Genomic DNA, 23,962 nt, shown 5'->3' with positions numbered 1-23,962 from the left:
TGACATCTTTGGAAGCTGGTAGACGACCAGAACATGCGTGTAAGATCTCGAGCCAGCAGGTAAAGTTGTTCCACTAAGCAAAGGGGCTGACTGGGCTAGCTAGCTTGGCATACCTTAGGTCTAACACTGCGAAAAAATACACGGCGGACAGAAAAAAATACAAGACAAGCGCTGGCTTCAAACGAAATTTTTTTATAAGAAGCGTGCACTCCACTGTCCGAAAATACAACAGTTTTCGGCAAGAGTGAAGGAAAACACGAGCGTATAATCTATGAGGCTGTTCAGATGGCGCTTGAAAAGTGCGCACGCGTAAGCAAGCCATCAGTGGCTCTGTCAAAAAGAAAGCTATGTTTTTAGGTGCTTGGGTTGGCCCAGCACGCTCAGCGATTGTTGGTGATATTTTTTATCTTTAGATCTGCCATTTTTCACCGTTTTTCTGTACACTCGGCTATATTACCAGCCTTTTTGTCATTAAATATTAGCTTGAAGTCAGCGCTTGTGACACTATTTTCCTGCGTTCGCGCTATTTCCTGCGTTCACGCTTTTTCACGCTGTTAAACCTTAAACTTCCACTAAGATTACAATTAACCATGTTGTGTTTGTTAGATCTCTTTTCAGGATCTCGAGTGCCTTCATCTTAACCGTGACCATCGTCATGGCACTTACGCGGCAGTGGAAGTACAGCAAAATCCACCACGACCATCACGCACACTGTCACATGCAGGCGCTTCGACGAATCCACTCTTTGTGGAAGTTCCCAGGGAAGTGATGCCCATGAACGCAAGCTGCTCTGACACACTTAGCATGACTGAAGTTGAGACTTTGGTGTAGGAGGCTGTGCATGTCTAATGTCTCACTTTCACAAAACGAGTTGTGAGGGGAAAGACATAGTGCACCTATCTATTCAGCCACATGGCGTAACATCACCATCATCACCACCAACAACAACAACAGCCTCACTACGTCCACTACAGCACAAAGACCTTTTCCATGTGCCGCCAGGCAACTCGGTGCTGTGCTTGCTGCTACCAATTTATACCAGCAAACGTCTCTATCTCATCTCCTCATAACCCGCTTGTCTTTTCGGCGAATCTAGTTAGTCACCCTGAATTTCCAACGGTTTTCCTGTGTACGCGCTACATGCCCGCCCCATGTCAATTCCCTATTCATGACTTCAACTATGATATCTTTAACCCAGGTTTGTTCCCTGATCCCCTCTGTTATTTTCTTATCTCTTCAAGTTACACCTACTATTTCCTTTGCGCTGCTTGCTGCGTCCTTCTCAATTTAAGCGTAACACTTTTTGTAAGTCTCCAGGTCTCTGCTCTATAGCTAAGTACCAGCAAGATGCCGCTGTTATCTACTTTTCTCTTGAGGGATAGTGGCAATCTACCTGTCATGGTTTAAGATTGCTTGCCAAATGTGCTCCACCACATTCTTATTCTTCTAGTTACTTCAGTCTCATCGTTCGGCTCCACAGTTATTACCTGTCCTTAGTAGACATAGTATCTTACATCTTCTACTGCACTATTACCTAGCTTGAAGCGCTGTTCTCGTTCGAGGAGCATAACATAGCAGCACCTATATTTTTCATATTTTACGCGGTAATGTGTAGCTCAAACCAATCTCGACAAATGTTTTCTAAAGGGCCACTCAACAGGCTTCGACTTTTTTTACAACCCCCAAAGAAGCTCACCCATTTTTCCTACGCCTGACCAACCTCCTTCTACGCGGACTGACGTCCACTTGGCGATAAGTGACGTTTACTTCATTAATATTTGTTGAGACCTTGTTTGCGCCAATCGAAGAGCTGCGTGCTGCGTCCCATCACCGATCACCTAGTGGACGTAACTGCGCGTGAAAGATTGTTGGTCAGGCATACGGAAGATGCGCGAGCTTGTTTGGGGGTTTAAAACAATTTGGAGCATGTTGACTCGCCCTCTAAACAACTTTCGGTCGTCACCACCACTTCTACCACGCATGTTGGTGGTTCACCTGCGGTTGTATTTCTATCAGAACCTGATTACAGTAAAGAAGAGAGTAAACGAGTCTCAGTGAAATGCAACTCCTGAAAAAATGACATTGTGCAGCATTGAGTATTTAGTGTAAATTGATATATGCAGTGATGGCGTACTGGTTAGAGCATCAGCCTCACATGCAAGAGGTCTATAGTTCGAATCCTGGCGCCACGCAGTTCCCAACCGAATTTTAAAAAAATCTGCGTGATAATGAAACTAAATTAAGAGGTCTGAGGTGTGGTGTCACCGCTGACCACCGCCGGTAACGCACTCCCTTACCAGAGAAGGATTGGCCACCCTGGCGCAGCACCTAGCCCCTACCTCCCACATGCATACGCCAAACAACTCATGGCCCTCAGTCCCCATCGGCTGCGAAGCAATTGACCACGGCGGCGGTCAGCTATGCAACGCAGCAGAGGGTGCTAAGAATCTGTGGATCCAGACAGGCTGCCATTGAAACCTGAACTTAGCAACGTTTAACGCTAGAGCCTTATATAGTGATGCGAGTGTAATATTGGAGGAGCAAGAGGGTGTTAAATGGGATGTTATGGGGCACAGTGCGGTTAGGAGGACAGATGAGGCCTATACATCGCGACGGATTGGGCACGTACTTTCCTATCAGGAATTGGCTGACAGAAGAGAACTGGGAGTGGGGTTCCTTATCACAGAAACATAGCTGGAAACATTGACAAATACTACACCATTAATGAAAGTGTAATAGCTATCATAATTAAACTCAAGAAGAGATGCAAGTGAAGGTAGTACAGGCTTACCCACCTACATCCAGCCGTGATGACGCGTCAGTTGAAAGCTACTATGAAGACATGGAATCCGCAATGAGTAGGGTAAAAACACAGTATACTATACTAATGGGAGATTCCAATTCAAAGGTAGGGAAGAAGCAAGCTGGAGACCAGACAATGGGCGACAATTGCATCGGTACTAGGATTGCCAGAATGAAGCTACTAGTAGAATTCCTAAAACGCGTTAATTTACGAATTTTGAATACCTTCTACAAAAAACGAGGTAACCGTAAGTGGACTTGTAGGGGCCCTAATGGCGAACTTAAGAACGAAATAGACTTCTTACTGAGTGCACACCCAGGCACCGTGCAGGATGTGGAATCGCTTGGCAGGGTTCCATGCAGTGACCACCAAATATTGCGCTCTCGAATTCGACTAGATTTGATTAGGAACGACAAAAACTGATGCGCAAAAAGCCAATCAATGAGCTAGCACAGAAAGGGAAAGTACAGGAATTCAAAAACTCGATTCAGAACAGGTGCTCCTATCTTATTGAGAAAACCAACCTTATCGATGACGCAACTAATGATAATCTTACGAGTATTAGTGCGGAGTGTGCCATGGAAGTTGCAGGTACAGTACTCAGACAGTACACAGGCAAGCTGTCCCATCAAACAAAGAATTTCATTAGGAAGTGTCAAAGCATGAAAGCCTCAAGTACAACAGACAAAATAAAACTGGCAGAGCTTTCGAAGTTGAATAAAAAGCGTAAAATATCCGATGTGAAAATGTATACTATGGAAAGAATCGAACACGCTCCGAAGAGTGGTGGAAGCATCAAAGCAGTGAAGAAGAAACTTGGGATAAGAAAAAATGAGATGTATGCATTTAGAGGCAAGGAAGGCAAAATAACTACCAATATGGATGTGATAGCTCAAATTCCAGAGGAGTTTTACAGAGATCGTGACAGTAGGCAAGACAACCACGACCTTAATTAAAGAACTAGCAATAACCCAGATGACACCCCACCAGTAATCATAGAAGAAGTCAGAGAAGCCTTGAGGAGCATGCAAAAAGGTAAAGCTGCTGGTGAGAGTCTGTTAACATCAGATCTTCTGAAAGATGGAAAACGGATTGTGTTAGGAAAACTAGCACAAAACATGTATATTACGTTATAACATCAGTGTGCGACCTAAGGCGCGTATACGATTATTCTAAAGCTAATGTTCAAAACATAAATGAGTCTCTGGATAATCACTTTGTCGTATTTGAGACCCTTGCGGAACAACTGCGCGTCAGTGAGTTGTGGATTTTTTTAAAAAACAAAATGACTAAATTACGTGATGCGTTCGTTCCATGGGGGCACTTAACAGCTAGGAAAGCGAAAAGTAAGCCGTGGTTCATGAAAAACCTGCGCAGACTTACACAAAAACAGTTGAGATGTTACCGTACTTTTTGTGACACTCCGACTGATACCAATGAGTCACAACTACCCTTCTCAAAGATAAACCAAGAGTTCTGGAAACATGTCGAATGAAATGGTAAAGACGATGTGTCGATACTAACACTTATTTCTGGTGACTCGGACGTCTTTCATGACGACATTGATAAAGCTGAATGCCTCAATATTCATTTCAGTTCTGTTTCTACGCAACTGATAGCACCTGGAGATGGTGATCACCACTTAAATCAAATACGAACTCATAATGTGGAGGGTATTTACATTAGCACGCACGGCATTCAAGTGTTCTTGGAAATATTAGACAACTCACAAGGATGCGGTTCAGATGGCCCCACAAACGCCTTTCTTAAGCTTCGTGCGCCAACACTAGCACAGTTGTAAAAGTACTATTTGATAAATCACTTCTACATGCCAGCCTTCCTTCAGATTGGAAAAAAAGCAATGATTGTTTAAATACTTAGGCCTGGTCCACGGAGTGATGTCTCTAATTACGGACCACTATCGTTGACTAGTGTGGCATGTAAAGTTCTTGAACATGTAATATATGCCTCCATTGTTGAACACATGAAGAAGTATTCTCTATTTACGCCACAGCAACACGGGTTTCGAAGAGGTTTTTGTTGTACTACCCAATTAACAGAATTTACGCACGACATAGCATACGCGTTAGATAAAAGAAGAACAATTGACTTCAATTTTTTGGACTTTAAGAAGACATTTGATACACTCCCACACCGTTTACTTCTTGAGAAAGTGACTATGTATGGCAATAATTCACAGGTCATCGCATGGGTCGCTCATTATTCGACATTAGGCCAGCAGACTGTAATCGTTAATGGTGCCAGTGAATGCACATCGCAGGCAACGTTGGGCGGCCCCCAAGGGTCGGTACTGGGACCACTTTTATTTCCGATTTACGTCAACGACATAACGAAGGGCGTAGAATCCCATATACAGTTATTCGCAGACGACTGTGTTTTCTATAGGAAAATGACGAATTCGCGGGACAAAGCATTCATCCACAGACACCTGGCCAAAATCCGTGATTGGTGTACACGATAGCACATGAAGTTGAACTTGAATAAGACAGTTTACATGGAGTGTACTCGTAAGAATTTATTGTCTCAGACATCGTACACAATTACCAACGCCATTCCAAGTAAGGTTAGTGAATACAAATACTTAGGAGTCTACCTATCGTCTGACTTAAATTGGCAGCGACATGTTGACTATGTAACAGGCAAGGCCGGGAAAGCGCTTGGGTTCCTTCGCCGTAATGCGAAGAACTTTATTATGCCCACTAAGAAATTACTTTATAAAACATATGTGCGTTCCGTTCTTGATTACTCTGTGTCGTTTGGGACCCCTCAACAGTTTGTGACACAGAAAAACTTGAAAGAGTGCAGAACTTCGCCACCCAATTTATTTGTGAACGTTGTGACAGAAAGTTCAGTCATACACTCGCGAAAGAATTATTGCAATGAGATACACTGGATTGTCGAAGACGCAGACTTCGCTTGAAGTTTTTTCACATCTTTCATTCAAAAGTTGGCATTGATAGGCACCTTTACAGAAAGGCACCTAATTACTATTCCCACAAGATTGACCATGAGAATAATGTTATCGATTTTCCCTGCAAAACACATTCCTTTGGGAAGTCTTTTTTTTCCTAGAATAACACGGGACTGAAATCATAAAGACAAGTACTTCGCAGCTATATCGTCCAAGGACATATTTTTCGCACTGCTAAAATAATTCTTGTATTAGAGTTGCTGTTCACTCATCTTACTGCTAGTGATGACTGCTATATGCGTGTACTTGTATTTTCTTTAATGAGCGTTCTTGTTCCTGTAATTATGCTTTTATCACTATAATACACTGTATTGTTAATTTAATCAATGTATTGTTGTTTATTTGCAATTTTGTTTTTGTTTTTTATTTTTGCTCAATGATTCACTATGGTACACATTAGTGTACACTCATGATCTTCTTGTATATGTATTTATTAGTTTTCCTAATGCTACTAGCGATTGTTAACAACTGTATGCTTTGTGTTTTTCTTTGCTTCCTCCCCACTGTAATGCCATGTGGCGCTGTGGGTATGGCATAAATAAGTAAATAAAATAAATAAGGGGACCTGGACCCGATCGTTTTGCTACGTGGAAGCTCCAGGAATCAACTAAGCGAGCATGCGTCCATGGCTTGTGCTCGTGCCCACCACCCCTTTTTCCTCCTTTATTTACAACAAACTCTCGTGCCCACAAAACTTTGTACTGCCTACTTCGAGAAGGTACTGTTCTTGCACCACTCACCTAATGATGGAGGCGGATGCCAACTTAAAACGGCACGCTCGTGCGATGTTCTCGAGGCCGGTGAGCAGTTCGTTCACGCGAGTCATCTTCCACAATATTGGCAGTGAGTTGTCATACACCAGGACAACGTCGCCGACCTGAAGTCGCTGTGGTGCCTTGGGTGTCACCTCGTGGGCCGAACGTGGAGGCAACAAGTACTCCTTTCGGCCACGTTTCCAGAGATGATCTGTAAGCGCTAGTAGATGTCAGGCTTTAAGCGAACCTACCAGGAAGTGTGACACGGCGATGAACAAGGGCCTTGTCAATGACGATGAATCGAATCGAGGCGGTGTTTTTTCTTGTGGGGAAAGCCGTCCCTTCAAACTGTAGTGTGTAGATCACTTCACCATCATGTTATTTGCCATCTTCAGGTCATACTGGAAGTTTTGGCACTGCGTGCGTCGCTTGTAGTAGAACTAGTGTGACTTTAGTCTCTTCTTATACATTTGAAAGGCTTCCTCATAAAAATCGTTATCTTTGGGCTGTTGTTGGCATGTCAGATGGAGCCTCTGCAGGTGCTGCACGAATATGTTCCGCTTGACCACTTCGTCTGTCAGCTGGTCCTGATCGTGTGCTAGACTCACAGGCGCTACCGAGATGAGTGAAGAGTACAACAACAACCCTGATGAATCCTGATTCCTTCGCATGGCGGCTTCGCCAAGGATGGGAATCTCGTCCACTTTCGAGGGAAGCGTAGGCTCGTCCTCGTGTGCTGCAGCTGATAGCACATTGTCGGTGTCCAGTACGACATCTAGGATGACAGCATGCAAAGAGTTTACGTTTAAGGAAGTGAGGTTCTGAGCCATGGTTGCGTAATTGGTGGCATCATTTCAGGCGTATCCCGATGACTTGTCGTTCTTAGTGTGTCCCGCTTCGCCAAAGTCCTCGTTTCCACCGGTTTCCTGCATGAGGTGCATGGAGTAGTGCTGGATCTGTGCGGTGTGGCACTCGTATATTCAACGCAGGTCTCTGGCGTCGGGCACCATCTTCTAGTTGTGGCGAAGCCTTCAATAAGTGGATCATCCTCTCCAGCGTCTCCAGCGCCCTGTTCGTAAAAAGAAGAGCAGCTCGTGCAGAGACTTGGTACCCCTCCTTGACTGTCACTCTCGTGCATGATCACCGAGTGTCCACCAATAAACGTCTTAACAATTTAGTTGAGAGTGCTGTGTCCTTCAAACACCTTCGGTGCACATTCGATGCTCTTGGAGTTCGATCCCGTACCGTGCAATCTACCATGCACAAAGACACCGCTCAGCAAACGCTTTTTCCTGCTCCTACGCCATGTCTCGGTGTCCTCCACATCCGTGACCCTCCTGTCTTCACCGGCACAAATGGCACCGACATCGAGAACTGGCTCACCATGTACGAACGCGTGAGCGTCCCCAATCATTGGGACGAGGCAGGTAAACTCGGCAACCGAGTTTTCTACCTCGCGGGTGTCGAGGCATGTGGTACAACAGGAACGCATTTGATTTCCCGACCTGGTTCGCTTTTGAAACCGCCGTCGTTGACGTTTTCGGACATCCTGCTGTTCGTAAGCTGCAAGCCGAATAGCGTTTACGTGAACAGCATACCAGCGAGTCCTTCGCAAGTTACATCGAGGGCATCCTTGACTTCTGCGAGACAGTGCCCTACTGAAAATTCCCGTATGTGCGGCTCCGCGCATACGCCATTATTGGACGACGGAAAGCCATATGATACGGAAAGTTCCGCAGATAAGGAAAGCCCAGGATTCGGAAAGGTCCGCAGATAAGGAAAGCCGCATGTTGCAGAATGCTCCGCAGATAAGGAAAGGCGTATTAATTATGCGGAAATGAAATGACCGTCGGAATCTAGTGCAAAGCAATATAATGTGTAAATTAAATAGACGTCCACATCTTGAGTACATGCAATACTGCGTATAATCACAATATTTCTTAAAGATGCATGATGAGGCATTGAATCATCGGCATCTTTCCAATTGTCGTGATGCAGAAGCAAAACTAGCTTCTAAATAAAATACGTTACAAAGCTACCAAATTAACATGCTAGCAATCATAAATGGTGGTTACATTGCAACACATTAATGCAGTGTTCTATGCAAGACTTAAAGAACCTGCAATAGAGAAGCATTATTTTACGCATCAGCCCTGCTACAATCAATATATTTTTTATTTGTCTGTATGCTCCAGCTGTGAATAGCGACATTGCAGTGTTGATGGTATGCAAATGAGGTGACTGCACCGTACTTTTACGAGCTCTATCTAAGGCACACGACGGTGGCACAAAACGCAATGTAACAGCAATATTGGAACGAAATTCTAAACATAAGTATTAATCATAGCACTGTGAAAGTGTGGCGCTGTGTTTATCTCATGAACGACTTGTGGAGATCGGCGAAATGCTGCTTGAGGCTCCGGCACCACTGTAGATTTGGGAGGTCACTGCCATAGAACTTATGTGTCCTTCTGAAAATGTAAATAATTGGCACCTGAAAATGGCACCTGAAATAATTGGCACCTGAAAATGTAAATAATTGGCACGTATAATGTCAGAGACCCATGTTAGCACCTTAGTTCACATGCACATGAAATATAACACACAGAATGAAACTGAAAATGTAAGGCACACAATCCTTCATGTTATGCATATGTGAATAATTGAATAAAGAAGTGTATAAATAGTTCTGCCACATGAAAGAAAACAGCATGCTTATCACAGTGAAAATAACTAGTTTGTTCTCACGATTATCGATGGCGGCTGTAGTCTAATGATATGTCCCTATAAAGTTGTGATTTAAACGCTTTCTGCATACTAAAGCTTTAGGAAGTGCCAGTGAAAGCTCTCAATGTACATTTAATAGTGTGAGCATGTACATTTGCTGCCTTTAAACTATACAGTTTGTGCACAAAAATGGCATCTTGAACAATTTTGAGACGTAAAACTATGCAAATTAAGAAGGTTAAAATCCCCATGAAAGCAAGCATGATCAGGCAGGTGCCATTAAAAATCTGTGCAAGCCAGACTACTGTAACCGAACTGCACAGAAAAAGGAGAGCAAGAGTAACAAAAACTCGGCTGCTGACCCACAGGTCATAGTATGAAATCGCGGCTGCAGCAGCTGCATTTCCGATGGAGGCAGAAATGCTGTAGGCATGCGTGCTCAGATTTGGGTGCACGTTAAAGAACCCCAAGTGGTCAACATTTCCAGAGCCCTCCACTACGGCGTCTCTCATAATCGTATAGTGGTTTTGGGACGTGAAACCCCACATATCAATCAAGAATAACAGAAATAAACTGCCAACAGAAAAGTTGTATGCATGTGCTATCTGTAAGTGCTTGCACCTTACTACATAGAGCATGCTCATTCCATTTTAAATGCCGATATTGAAAATAACTGCTCTATTTGGAATGTAAAAGGTGAGGTAGAACTGAACGACTCTATAAAAAGTGACCCTATTATGATATCACGTTTTCTTATAACAATATTGACTAAGACTCTAAAATGTCAATATGCAAGAAAAAATCTTCAAAAGAACAATCAAGTTTGAAGTCATAATTTTTAATATGGCTACTATGACTATAACCAAGAAATCGAGCTCAACAAGGCTAATGTTAGCCTTTAAGGCCTATGTTCACTAGACAATGAACTATACTACAAAAAGCACAGCGGTCAGGCAAAGCATCACACACAAAAAAAGAAAGCAGACCTTTTTGTTATTACCTAAAATGCCTTTAAGGTGGTATGTTTACCTCTACTTGGCGCTTTTTATCTAAGTAACTGGTGTGAAACATTTTAGCTGAATATGCACTGTGCCTCCACAACCTGTTGGCTGAATCTGAGTTAAAAAAAATGGGGAAGCTTGCACTAAATTAGGCTCCAGAAGCCTTGGAACAGCGAGACTGCATGACTCTTAGGACTACTTTGGTTACTTGTGTTTTGTTTCTGGGCCTAGGCATAAATACAATGGCTAAATTGGATTGCTGCTAACAAAAATATGCTTTCGAAATTGCCCGAGCGTCAAAGGATGCTCAGACATTTGTTGTTTTTCCCACTGGGCCATTCTACACCAAACATCCAAACCATACTGCCTGGCGAGCATAACAGACATATAGTTTAAAAAATGGTGGTAATTTATTTTTTTGAAAACAGTTATTTGTTGAAATAGTTTGAATAGAAAATTGTAGTGGTCACCTGGGTACCTTCAGAATTTTGCAGAATGTTAGGGGGTGTTGTTTGTGAGAAAAATTTAAAAGTACTGCTTTTTCTTGCAATATCAAATTTGATCTACATATTAAGTAAAAGTGCTTCCTAAAGTATTTGAAGCCGAGTAATATTAGTGCAATTTTTCCGCAACACAGGCTTTGAAAAATTCAGCCAAACTGTTTATCGTTTGCATTTTTTGTATGGCAATACTGCACTTTGTATGAATATTTGAGCCATAAATACTCATTCCACAGAAGGTATACTTCACGAAAAAAAAACTAAAGTTAGGTCCAGATTACAAATATCACTATATATTTGTTTTTGTCCACATTGAGATGCAATTTGCACTGTGTATTTTTATAAATGGAAACTACTTTTATGTGTAAGTTGAAAACAAATAAACACTTCTTGTTATATGGCAAGTGTTATCATTACAATTCTTGTTTCAATGAAGAAAATGATTTTTGAAGTCTCCTATTGAGAGCCATGGGGAACTTGGGAACAGAAGCGGTCGTATATCAAATGCAAAAACAGCCAACATTAGAAAACTTCAAGAATTATTTTCTTCTTCAAAACAAAAAGTGTAATCACATAACTTGCCATATAAAGAGAACTGCTTTCTTGCTTTTGATGTGGCTAAGAAAATTTCACTAATATTACTGAGCTTGATGCACTACACACAATCACCTTTACTTAATACCTGGACCAAATTTGGTGTAGAAGAGGCCGTATCTTTGAATTACTTTTTTACAAACAACACCCAGACGACATCTTGGGAAGTCCAGAAGGCACCATGGTGGCCTAACATTTGGTTCTCTGCGATGTATTTCCGCCTTTTGCTGTTTTCAATACAGTAAACGAGCACAATATATTTTTTTTTCAAAACACATTTAGAACAGTTGGCGAAATGGCTGGAATGTTCGCTGTGGTATTGCCTCACTGCCAGTATTTAATCTTCCGAAGCTCAAGCTATCACCTCTCTGTTACTGCTATCCTTGCACACAATGCCTGCATAGGAAAGAAAAACAAAGGCAGGTCTGACAAAGCTCACAAGGCAAGATATTTTCATGTAGGATAAATTCATTACTATAAACAGCAGCAAAACAACATACCTTTTGAATAGTCCATGACACAAGCTATACACCAGTATGCCAAGAGCCAAGCGCAAACTTTTCATTTGACCATGTGTGGTGTTAGACAGGAAGCACTTATTACAAGACTGATCAGCCTGTAATTAAACTGAATGAAATACAATGCACTGTTTCATCCAACACCACATAGGCATCTTTGCTATAGCAAAGCCATGTGTCATTGATCCATGCACTAGATGGGTGAATGCAAATGTAAAAAATTTGAAATAAGAAAAGAAGGAAGAAAGAAGGAAAGGGGGTTGCAAAGTAGGAGCAGTGTAGCACACTACTTTTACCTTGCATCCCCCTTTTCCTTCTTTTTTTACCTTTTTTTGCTTCCCTTACTCTCAGCCTCCAACAGGAAAACACTTTGTATCATCGCAACCTAACTTGAAAGGAAGCGAGGGCTGCACTTTTTTGCGTTATAGTTTTTTTTTCAGACAAACATTTGCAACTGGCACACACGCCTACACCAAAAGACGAGTCATTATTAACCCCATTTAAACTACCACGCCAAGGATGACAAAGCGACTTCTAAAAAATAGGTCCTCCTATCGCAACATCGGCCAGCCTGTCTGAGGCACTTCCACTGTTCACCCTGATTACTCCACTGGATGCTTCCATCTGTCGACTCGCATCTTCCTTTTGGATAACACTAAGATGAGCTTACATTGATGAATACGCACGAAAGTTTAGTGATGTATCATGCATCAGATTAAGCAACTGTGTTAAAAAAATTATTGATAGGTTTCTTCCAGGCTTTTTATACTACAATACGGTGCTTGAAGAAGCCTGAAACTGCGTAATGTCTTCTATGCACATGAACCAGATTGACAGCGTAATGCACAACATGCTTAAGAATATTGCGAGAAACATGATAATGACCAAACAACCAGCCACCCAAATTTTTCGCTGTACATGTTTAAATTGTTCATGTTCACCCAAAGGAGGTGCTTATGATTACAAGCCGAAAAAACCTACAAGTAGGGCCTTGGGTCATTCTGTAAGTAGACGAGTAGCATTTTTTCTGTGGAGGGCTTTACAGCCATAAGTGAGGAACAAAACTCCTGTACAATGAAGAATGTTGGTACCTATAGGTTATAGAAAAAACTAATGCAGCTAATCTTTCCCGACATATTTCTACATTGACAGAAGTGACGAAGCTTCTGTCATTTGTGGCAGTGACTCCAAAAGGACCCGTACGAAAATTGGCACTACTTGGCTAGACAAATGTCCAAAAACATGCCTGAGCGACTCCCTCTAGCCATCTCGACTGCATCTGACACAAGATTTCTTGACTGCTGGCTGGACAGGACCAAACCCACTGAAGCACTCACAATAAACAGCGTGAAATTCCTCTGGAGTAGTCAACTTCGTCTTCCGCGATGAAAGAGCAGCATAGTGTACTAATAAGGCACTCTTTGCAATGGTTTTCAATGCCACACAGTGACTTTGCTGTTGCTGTCGAAGAGAGCGTGGGGAGCTTGAAGGGTGCTTGCTCTTTTTTGGGGGCTGCTGCCGCTCCTCGTTTTTCTGCTTAAGGTCAACCAGCAAAAAGTTGTAGACGAGGCTTTAAGAGTTGTATTTAATGATATACAAATTTTCGCAGAACACACGTTTTCTTGTGGCATACTGAGGAATTTCTTATAAAACATAAGGCCTCGCATATGCAGACATTTACAATCGATCCGAAGATGCACTTGACTCTAAAGGAGCAAGTTTGTTATGTAGTGTATATAAAGAAAGGTCATTCAGCACAACCACAACTACAGTTGCACAGGGAAACAACATTAGCTGGACGATGTGGGCTGCTTTCATGGCATAGCGTAAGGTGACACTGATCGTGCAACGATACTAAAAATATGCAAAAATTGCCTGATCAATTTCAGGCAGTACTGAGGGGTAGGGCACAAATCAATCATTCTACTCATGAGCAATGCACAAAATTCAAATCATTACCAACCCATTCAGCTAAAATTTTTGATTAGGATTTCTTCATTAAAAAGACTGACAAGTCGCCAGAATGTGTGATTGGAGGTGGAAATCAAAATCTTTGAATTTAACTGCATTCTTTTTAAAACTTGAGTGGCATTTCCTTTTAAAATTGCACTTAAAAACCCTAAAAATCAGTATGTCATCCAGCCTGTACGTTTACTGCAAATAGTTTGATGCTTTAACATGCAAAAAGATTAGTAGTCAAAGTTACAGCATATATCCATATTACCTTTGCCAACATTATTCTGTGCTGCATACGCAGAGGAGTCAATCCTCAAAAAGCAGCACTGCCATCGTGGCAAACAGTGCGAAATATGTGCATTTCCCACGCACATGAAATGCATGCTTCCGCAGCAAACTGCAACGCACAAACATATAAAGCTCTTATGCTGACCTCCCACTGTTTCCAGCCTGTGTTGTGTGACACTTCATAGCAGTAAGAGACCTGAAAATTCTTAAAATGTTTCTAGCACTTTCTGTGTTATCATTAAATGTACTCATGAAAGCTATGTCAAACAAACAGAAACAACTCCCGAAAATTCTCTTCTTTCACTGCATGATTATACGCTCAGACCAGTAAGGTTTCTATTGCAGAAAAAAACAGCTACTATAAAAATTGATATTCGGTCCCATTAACTGCTTTATGCTTTAAGCCATGTTATTATGTTAAATGGGTGTCCTGTTTTACACAATCTGGTCTGCATGAACTCTTGAACCGGACACCATATAGGTTGAAAGACACACACAGAATTTGAGACAAACGTAGTTTCCCGTGGAGCATCCTTTTGCACTATAACAACACATCTCAATCTAGTTAGTTGATCAGAACGAGGTGAAAAGAGCTCACACTTCAAAAGGGCGGGCAGAAAGAATGACACCTGCACCCAGTGCTCCCTGTACATTCTTGTTGAGGGTGCAGTTTTTACCTTATCCTTATGCAATTTCGCATTTATAACGTTGCTCGCTGCATATTCTTTGTGGAATTAAAGTGTGTGATACCGTCATGTGTAGCCCATGTAAAAATATAATTCAAGATAGCGCAATTCAAAAATAACAAAGTGCATCCAGCACCATGTCCTGTAGCCATTTTTTAGGCAAGTGGCAGAATGATTTATTCTTCAAAACATTCCTTACTTGTAATCACTACAAGAGCTAACTCGTACACTGGCACATTCTGTTTGCCTCTTCAGATTATAATGTACCTTTTTTGACAAACACCAGAAAATGTGCAAGAAGAATAGAAGTATTGTAATTTTGAAAAAAGAAAAGTAGAAGGAACAAAGATAACTTGCCCTGCACAGGGACCGAGCCTATGACTTTCGAATATCGTGTCCGATGCTCTATCAACTGAGCTACCATGGCAGCTATCCCCCTTTCACTTTGTATGGTATATATGTGCATTTAATCATGGAGGAGTCCGTCAGCGCTGCCTGATACCATTATGGCTAGTGTGGGACACCTGTTTTTTTTTTTGCCTACTTTCGCCCTACAGCACGCGCTATTACATGAGCTAACAGCTGACCAATTATCCCTCATATACAGCCTCATGACACCAAGCCTGCCATAACAAGTTCCTCACTACGAATGAAGGAAAGAAGGGCTCGTTTTTCTTTGTTAGAAACGATATTACTGAGAACTGACAATGCTGCCAGAAAAAGTACTAGGGATAATAATAGAGGTATTTGTAATGTAATTGAGAAGAAAGTAACGTGGAAGAAAAGGCAACTTGTCGTGTGCAATAACTGAATCTGGAAATCTTTGAATAATGCATCCGATGGCCTACTACTAACTATGACAGTTATCTATCCGTCCACTTATGGGATATATATGTGCATTAAGCACAGGAGCGTTAGTCAGGCTGCCAGCTTGTAATCACATCACATGCTACGTGATGCCAATGGAAAAGAAAAAGTGTCCCAAACTAGCCATGATGGCAACAAGTGGGGCTGACTGTCTTTCCGACGATTAGGTACACATATATACCTTGCCAAGCGGAAGGGGCAATAGCTGCTGAGGTACGTAGCACAGTTGGTAGAGCACCACGCGCATTCTTCGTAGGTGGTAGGTTCAGTCCCTCGCCATGTCAAGTTATCTTTTCTTCCACTTTTCTTTCTTGACAATTACATTACCATTACTTCCCATATCCCTATACTTCTTTGGCAGCATTATGCATCTGTTAGTACTCAACACACGCATGACTGATCAAAAGAACAAGTCACACACCGCTATGAGTACTGAGATTCACTGTTTCAGATTCTTGAGTAAAGAAAAGAACTACAAATTTAAGAATTCGTTGTCTTTGCTGAACACATTATAGTGAGAACTAACAGACAATGATGCCAAACAAACTATAGGGGATGTTATCAAAAATAACTTTACCGAAATTGTGAAAAAGAAAGTGAATGAAAACGTAACATGGCGACAAGTTACTAATGGGTTCACGTTTTCTGACAATTGAATAGACATTACTTTTTATAACATCCCTATATTTTCCTGGATAATGTTGTCGGGTAATTCTCATTATTAGAGTGGTGAGTAGGCCATCAAAGGAAGGATATGGCATTGATACTTCTTTTGAACACCAAATAGTTTGAGAACCTTAAAAGAGCGGAAGATGCTTTGAGTAGATCAGAATACTTAGAGCGGAAAAAAAGTGCACACATTTTTACCAAGCTTTCTACCACATTTTGAGACATAAAAGTGTATGCTGCCTGTAATGTTAAGTACCATTATTTTTTTCACACTATGCACTGTAGCAGGTGTAGTTAGAGTGGTGCTAGTGAAGCATTAATCAAGCACACCACCAACTGCACATCTATGGTCGCGTATTTCAGAAATAAACCAGCTGTATAGTAAAAAAAAATTTTAGAGCATTTATGATTCTATCCAAATCAAGTAATACTGACTGGGTAAGCAAACCATTTGCATAAAAGGAAAAGGCATAAATTGATTAATGTATTATAACTATGTGAACAATTTCAGCAACACAGGGCAAAGTGACAACAGCTCTATTAAAAACCCCTCTCATTATAACATGCATGAAAAGCACCTTACCAGAATATTTTATAGTGCATGTAATATCGAGACTACTAGATTGTCTATCAACCTTTTAGAAGAAGGGTATCTGCTTCACATTCAAGGGGCAACCACTTAACCTTTTCCGGAGCTTTTCCGTGAATATTTTCTGAATTTCAGATATCATTAGGATTGATTTATAGTAAAAAGATTTTGCTAACACATTGAAACCTAGTTCTGTATGTAACTGCAATAAAGGGTGCCAAACCACTTCCAATTATTTTTTTAACATTTCAGGCAAATGTGTGCAACGACTTCAGAATAGTTTCTTGATCAACAATGACAACTGCAGCAGCATAACTAGCTATGGTTGCCCAAAAAGTAGCTAGAAACAATACATTTTCCTCTTTGAGCCTTTTGCAAGTGTTCAGCCCCTCAGTGCTTACCTTACAACAACATTTTTTTTAAATACGTGTTTGTCTGCCCACTGCTCTTGCTCCTTGCACAGTGAGGAGGAGCACATGGCAAGAAGAGACAAGAAAGAAGCATAGCGAAAAAAAGCGAAATAAGCAAGGACCTCTTTTGTATCATCCAATGTGTGTAACGTAACTATTGCGACAACATATAGAAAACGTCATATAGCTTCATTGTATATGTGGTCTCAAGTAACTCTGGTTGCAAAACAATATGACACAGCCTTAACAGACGTCACCAACCACTCCAATCGGAACTTGCCTTTGCTACTTGCCCATTATCATGACAGTGAAAAATGAACAATTGAATCTGCTATAGATATGTTCAACCTTATGCTAAGGACCAAGTATGAAGGGTGTTTTGTCATTACTGAGATCAGGTACTTGTTGAAAAACACTTGCTGTCAAACACAAATACATTGCTGTCGAAGCATCAAGACTCAAATATAAAGCAAAAAGAAATGTATCTTCAAAAATTACAGGCCACTAGGTGCAAAATAAATATTTGATATACTTGGGATGTAAGACACGCACAAGAGGTGCTGCCATATTATATTTTTCCCTGTGTTGAAACCTGCTTGCTTTACTCACTTAACGCATCTGTGAAGATGCCGTGAAAACACCAAGCAGCTAATGCAGCATAGTTGAACACATGTCCAGGGATTCCACCATTCATATTGGCTAAGCAGCCCTACAGCCTCCACAGTCCTGCAACCATTCGTAAGACAAATATAGTTCTACCCAAAGTTCTTGGTTTACAGACACGCATGCAAGATGCATAACCACTCTATAGGAAGTTTGCATGATAATACGCTGGGTAGCAAAACAAATGCCAATATCAAGTAAGTACCCAGCCTGCCACTTTTTTCTTTCCGTTCTTGAAAATTAATCAATCCATGGTTATTAAATGTTCCCCCAATGTGAAGTGTTATTGGCAGTCCGGTGAAAAATTGCAATTTATTTCAAACACAATCCAATTTCTGGCAAGTAAGCATGCAATAGCGTTTTGTCAGCTGTTCAAGAAAACAGCATGAACTTTAGCTAAAACCCATGTTTTTTATAAACACCATTCGATTTGAAATTTAAAGTTGTGAGCAACATGTGAAAGAACACGGATTCATGTTTAATCAATAATTGCTTATAATGTACTGATGTGAATGCAACTAACTGAATATGAAACGATAATTTTTGCTAGAGCATTTAGAATTATGAACACTACCGCACTTGCCAGCTGCATCTTGTCCAAAACAGCGGCAAGCTAGGCTAGTTTCTGTAGGTGAGCAGTAATGAACAGTGCAAAGTAACAACAAAAACACCAATAACAGTATGGGGCAAGCACAGACTGCCAACTGTATAATTTATTGCACAGAAGTTCGCCTAAATATCATTCAGACAACTCGTGTAAATGAAGGTCCACTTGGAAATGAATAAGTTACGAAATCAATAATGCCTGCTTTCTCTAACAAGACCCTCATTCCCATAAAGTGTGCAGCCATGGGCCTCTACCGAGGTACGTCACAGCATGATGTCACTGGCACACATAAAAGGTGTGGCTGGAAAAACACTCCCGCTGGTGGCTCAGCTCGAAATAGTTATGCGGTGTTTGGGGCAAGTTTTAATTTTTCAAAGCTTACCCTTCGCATTACAATGTCGACATTAGCTGCAGTATGTGTCAGCAAACATCTAGCTGTGTGGTAAACTGTGTGGTAAAATATTTGCCACGCTGTCTGTTTATCTTGAAGAAGTGAACACACACGTTGGCCTGTGCAAGGATCACCGGCATAGTCTTCAAAAATGTGCACTGTTGATTGCGGCATGTAGTGTGCATTGAAAGGTATTCAGAATATCGGTTCAACTGAGAATATTGTGTGTGGTGTGTGCAGTATGAATAACAATGTGTCTTGTTTGCGAAGACGTTAGCACTCGTGGCAGCGACTTGTTGTTGAAAAACATGATTCGACATTTCAGTCAAAGTAAATATGCACTTGACGCGATCATCTGCGATTGGGTACATCTCGGTGTTTGCGCTCTGTGCAGAAAAAAAAAATTGCTTGGTCACCGGGCTGGAAGATGCCATTTGCTGAAGCTGCATGTAAGCATCGCCCCGACGAGTATGCAAGCCCAATAAAGGTATAACTTGTTTTATCGAAGACCTCATATGTCTTCATGTAATAAGCAGAGATTCTTGTTTCACATATACTCAGTACCTTTATCGCTCGATATTCATGAAGTGACAATGCACACTTCAAGTTTGTGTGTTAGGTCCTAAGGGGGCAATGTAAATATGCAAATAAATTGTCGGTGTCAGATGCAGCGATTTAACTGCACAAAAGATTACGTATATATTAGGCTACAAGTTTAGAATAGCATACATCTCAGTGAGCTATCAGGAACGTCACCAACAACTTCCTTTCTAACCAGTCCTTGCACCAAGAAAGGGAATGGCTGGCATGGTGCTCAAAGTGACGTCCCACTGTTTGCAAACATAGAGAGGTTTCTTACTTAGGCAACATTTTGCACAATACGTTTTTAGATGACAGACTGTACTCGTCCCACAAAGATCATACTGATGTCTTTTGTTCTTACTTTGTGCTGTGAATTACTAGGCATTTAGTCACCATGATATTTAAAAGCTAATTTCAGTGTTCTCTCTCATATTGCTGACAACTATGTTGTTGCATAAATTGGGCAAAAAAGCAACACAGAAAGGCTGTCACAATAAGTACACCAACATGGGTATTCCCCTGCAAAGAAAAGTCAGCACTGGTCCTGTCATTACCCGTTTTCCTTCTCTCTTTGTCTTGTTTGTGCTGAAACAGCCAAACACCTGATGAGTTAGATGAGAAATAATAACGCATCAAAACTATAAGTGCTTGCATCAGCAACTACAAAACAGCGTGATAACCGCACCCCTGCCACACAGCAGCAAAACATATTTTGATCATGCTGGCAGCGTAATATTTTATAAAAAGCAACTCTGGCAGATTACAAAATCTCACATTGTGCATGCAAGTTTTCTTCAAAGTCAGGCGTACAATGTAGGTGCTGATCGGTACACTATTAATTACAAGAAAAGGCGTCTTGCAGGTACGCATACAGATTGCACGAACACCTCTCTCTCTACACTAGGCACACACATTATATCTTTTAACTAGCATACGCCACTGTTTAGGGGCATAATAACGCTCTACTGTGAACGTATGCTTATCAACCCACTTAGGCGGTTGGCTAGGTGAATCGAGCAAAGTTACAAATTGTATCGCCCGCGAACGTGAAGAAAATGCTGCTTTGCATCAAATGACACTACAATCAAATGGCACTCCTCACTACATTGCACATATAAAAAAATCGATCACCAAACACATGCATGTAGCCGCAGTTGTCGCGAATCAGCTCCAGCAAGGCCGCGCCGATGCACCATGGCTCTGCTGGCATTAGCGTTGTCAAAGCGAATCGGTAACCGCACTCGCAAAGGCGCGTAAGGCTGCCGTTTCACGACGCCTCGTTCGAGTGCGGCAACACACACTTGCACTGAGTCGCATACTTAGTCTACATAAAAAAGTGTTCCCCTTACCTTTAGTTTCTTTCACACTGTTCTGAGGGAAGCGACCACAGGCGTCAGCCGTCACCTCGGAGTCCTTCGTTTCGCCGCACAACCTGCCGATTCCTTGGACGACTCGCACTCGAAAAACCGCGGGAATAGCGCGCAATCTTTGCACATCACACGAACTAGGAACGGCGCTTCCTTGCGTAAATTTAACATTTCGTGTCCTCGTGTGTAGCAGCGTGAACACATGAGAGACGCACCGAAACGGCATGCCCATGGAAACAAAGAAGATAAGCAACATGTGGCTTTAGCTGTGGATGAATTTGACTTAGATATCTGTGTGAGGAAAATAAAAAACACATCTGTCGCTGCTATAAACTGAAAAAAATGTATGTTATCTGGCAAAATAGCTTTAAAAGTGATAAACGGTTATTCAAAGACAAGTTACAAATTATGAATATTTTCGCAGGTCTTTCTTCTGTTGCTTGTTCTAGCAGACGACAGCCTCCTACTGCTTCTACGACAGACGTAATGCAGTTTTATGTTTGGTGCGTGTCGCCGACGCTAAGCTATATAGTAGTCATATCAGAGTTATCAATTCTCAATGAATCATAGGATGACTACAAAGCCGTAACATTTTGACATATTGAAGTACGCGATCTTTCAAGCCATGACATTTCTTTGCTCTGAAGCAAATCGAAGCAAGCCGGCCGGCGCAATCAGCAGATGTCGCCGCTACACGAGGCATGGTCGTGCGAAATAGCGTCGCGCCCCGCGCTCGATTTGTCATCAAGCGATAGAGCTACTAAGTGGAATACAGCTAGATGCAGGGATTAATGGCGTATCACTCTAATTTCCTGTGGTGGCTGACTCAATCACAAGAGAGCCCCGGGAAACAACCTTCCACTGCTCAAGCTTGTGTGTGGGTGTAAAAATACTTGTTTTCATCCGCGATGGGGCGGCAATTTATATTTGAAAGACATGCGAAAAGCATGTGACGTATATACAATCACAAAACATATGCACACAACAATGAATACAATTGCAAATCGTACATAAATATTCATGATGAAATAATTGGAAGCGCAAACCAACGGGACACAAGAGGAGAGACAAGCAAGCGCTTGTTTGTCTCTCCTCTTGTGTCCCGTTGGCTTGCGCTTTCAATCATTCCATCATGAATTTGTACCAACTAGCCCGCCTGTCAACCCTACTGCGTACACAAATATGCCAACACATAACGTGTAAACAGCAAAGTTATCTATATATATATACCTTAAATGCGCGTGCTCTGTCCAGTGCGAATAGCATGGCAAGCTAACGCACTCAGTTCACGTACGCGAGCACAACTAAATGGCGCAGGTTCGAATCCCACTCAGTATCAATTTTTCTTAATTTTTATTTCAATGTTTTTATTGTGCTGCTATTTTTTCTAATGCGTTAGGTACTAAAACAAAATAAAAGTAATATTGCGTTCAAGTACGTATGTGGGACTGTGTTTTTTGCACAACAGTTATTAGTATTTTTATTTTCATTATTACATTTTTTATTTATTTCATAATATACCAAAATTAAGGACTATAGGGAAACATTGGGTCTGCTTGATTGTGAAGGGACTCGAGAAGTGAGAAAACTCAAACCAAAAATTTATTTGAAAAAAAAAACTGAGCATTTCACAGCCGCACCAGCTTCTTCTTCAGGGTAGGCCCTAGGTATGTGCGAGACTTGCTATGACTCTATGACTCAGCACAATCTGTGGCAGTTGAGGGAAGGCAATATTAACCGAGAAGCAGTTCTAAAATATATTTTGGTTGACGTTTTTTGATTCCTCCAAAATAAGGGCTGTACAATTGTGATCCAGCCAAATCAAGAATTGAGGGCACGAAGTCAAGAGACAGAAAATGAATGATGTTCATTGTTTGAAAAATTGCCCTTAATAAAAGGAAGAGTTAGGGAGCGCTACGTAGCTTCACTCACCGTAGGAATTCAAGGTATACGTATAGATAGTTTGAAATAAACAATGTTGCACACAGAGACAATGGGTAAATTTCTTTGCAGCACAGTTGAAGCATCGATGTAGAACTGACACGTCAAGAGAACCTCGTGCGTCCTCACTTTATTGCGCTTTACATTGCTTGTATGCGTCCATGCAGCCATGATATATTTAAAATATATCATGGCTGCATGGACGCATAAAAGCAATGTAAAGCGCAATAAAGTGAGGACGCACGAGCTTCTCTTGACGCGTCAGTTCTACATCGATGCTTCAACTGTGCTGCATTTGTTTCATCTATAATCTTCCTATTCATTAAAGCTGGCCCATAAGTTGTGTCTATATAGCACTACAATTGAAGCGTAATCTTGATGGTGGTCTGAAACAATGCTTTTGAAAATCTCAAAACGACCCAGCTCTATACACGACCATCTGAGCATCAATGATAAGCACCATTATGTGTCCGTACATATCAGTCGTGCTCTCATAATTATTTTTCTGACCACTCCCTCTACCCCTACCTGCGCGGTAGGGCAGCAAATCATAAACCTGGTTGAGCTACCTGCCTTTCTTCTGTCTTCTTTTTCTTTTTTTTCTGTTTCAATTCATTTTTCCCTGTACTTCACAGTGGCATTAATCATGTGCATGAAGATTCACTGCCTATCGCAAAGCAAAGCAGAGAGGCAATTTTGCTTCATGCATCTGTATTTTAAATTTGCTCTCTTGATAACTTGCATGAAATCTAATAACCAAGTAGCTCGACATGTGTGTGGTCGCACCACAAGATACCAGGTGTTCATCTGTTATTTCGCGTTCTAGAAAATCTGAATAGACCTGAGACGTTCATTTTGCCATTTAGTTTCTTTTTTGTCACGCCGCACACGCCGTGTTGCTTGTGGTTATTTTATCGGCTGTGTGTATACTGGTTAAGCGGGTCGTCTTGGCTCATGATAATCGTTTATTCTGCGATATAAAATTTCTATGCGTATTGATTTAGCAAATTATCATGTTCTGTAAGAGGAATAACTCAAGAAATAAGCTTTGCAAGT

At 41.4% G+C, this 23,962-nt stretch overlaps 1 protein-coding gene across 8 annotated transcripts in view; it reads left to right on the top strand.

The window, feature by feature from the left end:
• Positions 1–23,962, top strand: part of LOC119163118 (XK-related protein 6) — a 177,315-nt gene that overhangs the window by 120,061 nt on the left and 33,292 nt on the right. For 5 of the 8 annotated variants that reach the window (XM_075874188.1, XM_075874185.1, XM_075874186.1 and 2 more), the window contains one exon: positions 19,411–19,503. The exons of 1 other annotated variant lie outside the window; for it this stretch is intronic. In XM_075874188.1, the coding sequence (XP_075730303.1) occupies positions 19,411–19,503 (93 nt within the window). Of the gene's footprint in view, positions 1–606; positions 6,366–7,539; positions 7,728–19,410; positions 19,504–23,962 lie in introns of those variants that run through there. 2 more of the 8 variants (XM_075874187.1, XM_037415056.2) reach the window with 2 other exon arrangements.

Source organism: Rhipicephalus microplus, chromosome 9 (genome assembly GCF_043290135.1).
Source record: "Rhipicephalus microplus isolate Deutch F79 chromosome 9, USDA_Rmic, whole genome shotgun sequence".
Classification (NCBI taxonomy): domain Eukaryota; kingdom Metazoa; phylum Arthropoda; class Arachnida; order Ixodida; family Ixodidae; genus Rhipicephalus; species Rhipicephalus microplus.
The sequence above is the reverse complement of the archived record's forward strand: the minus strand, read 5'-3'. Positions and strand labels throughout refer to the sequence as shown.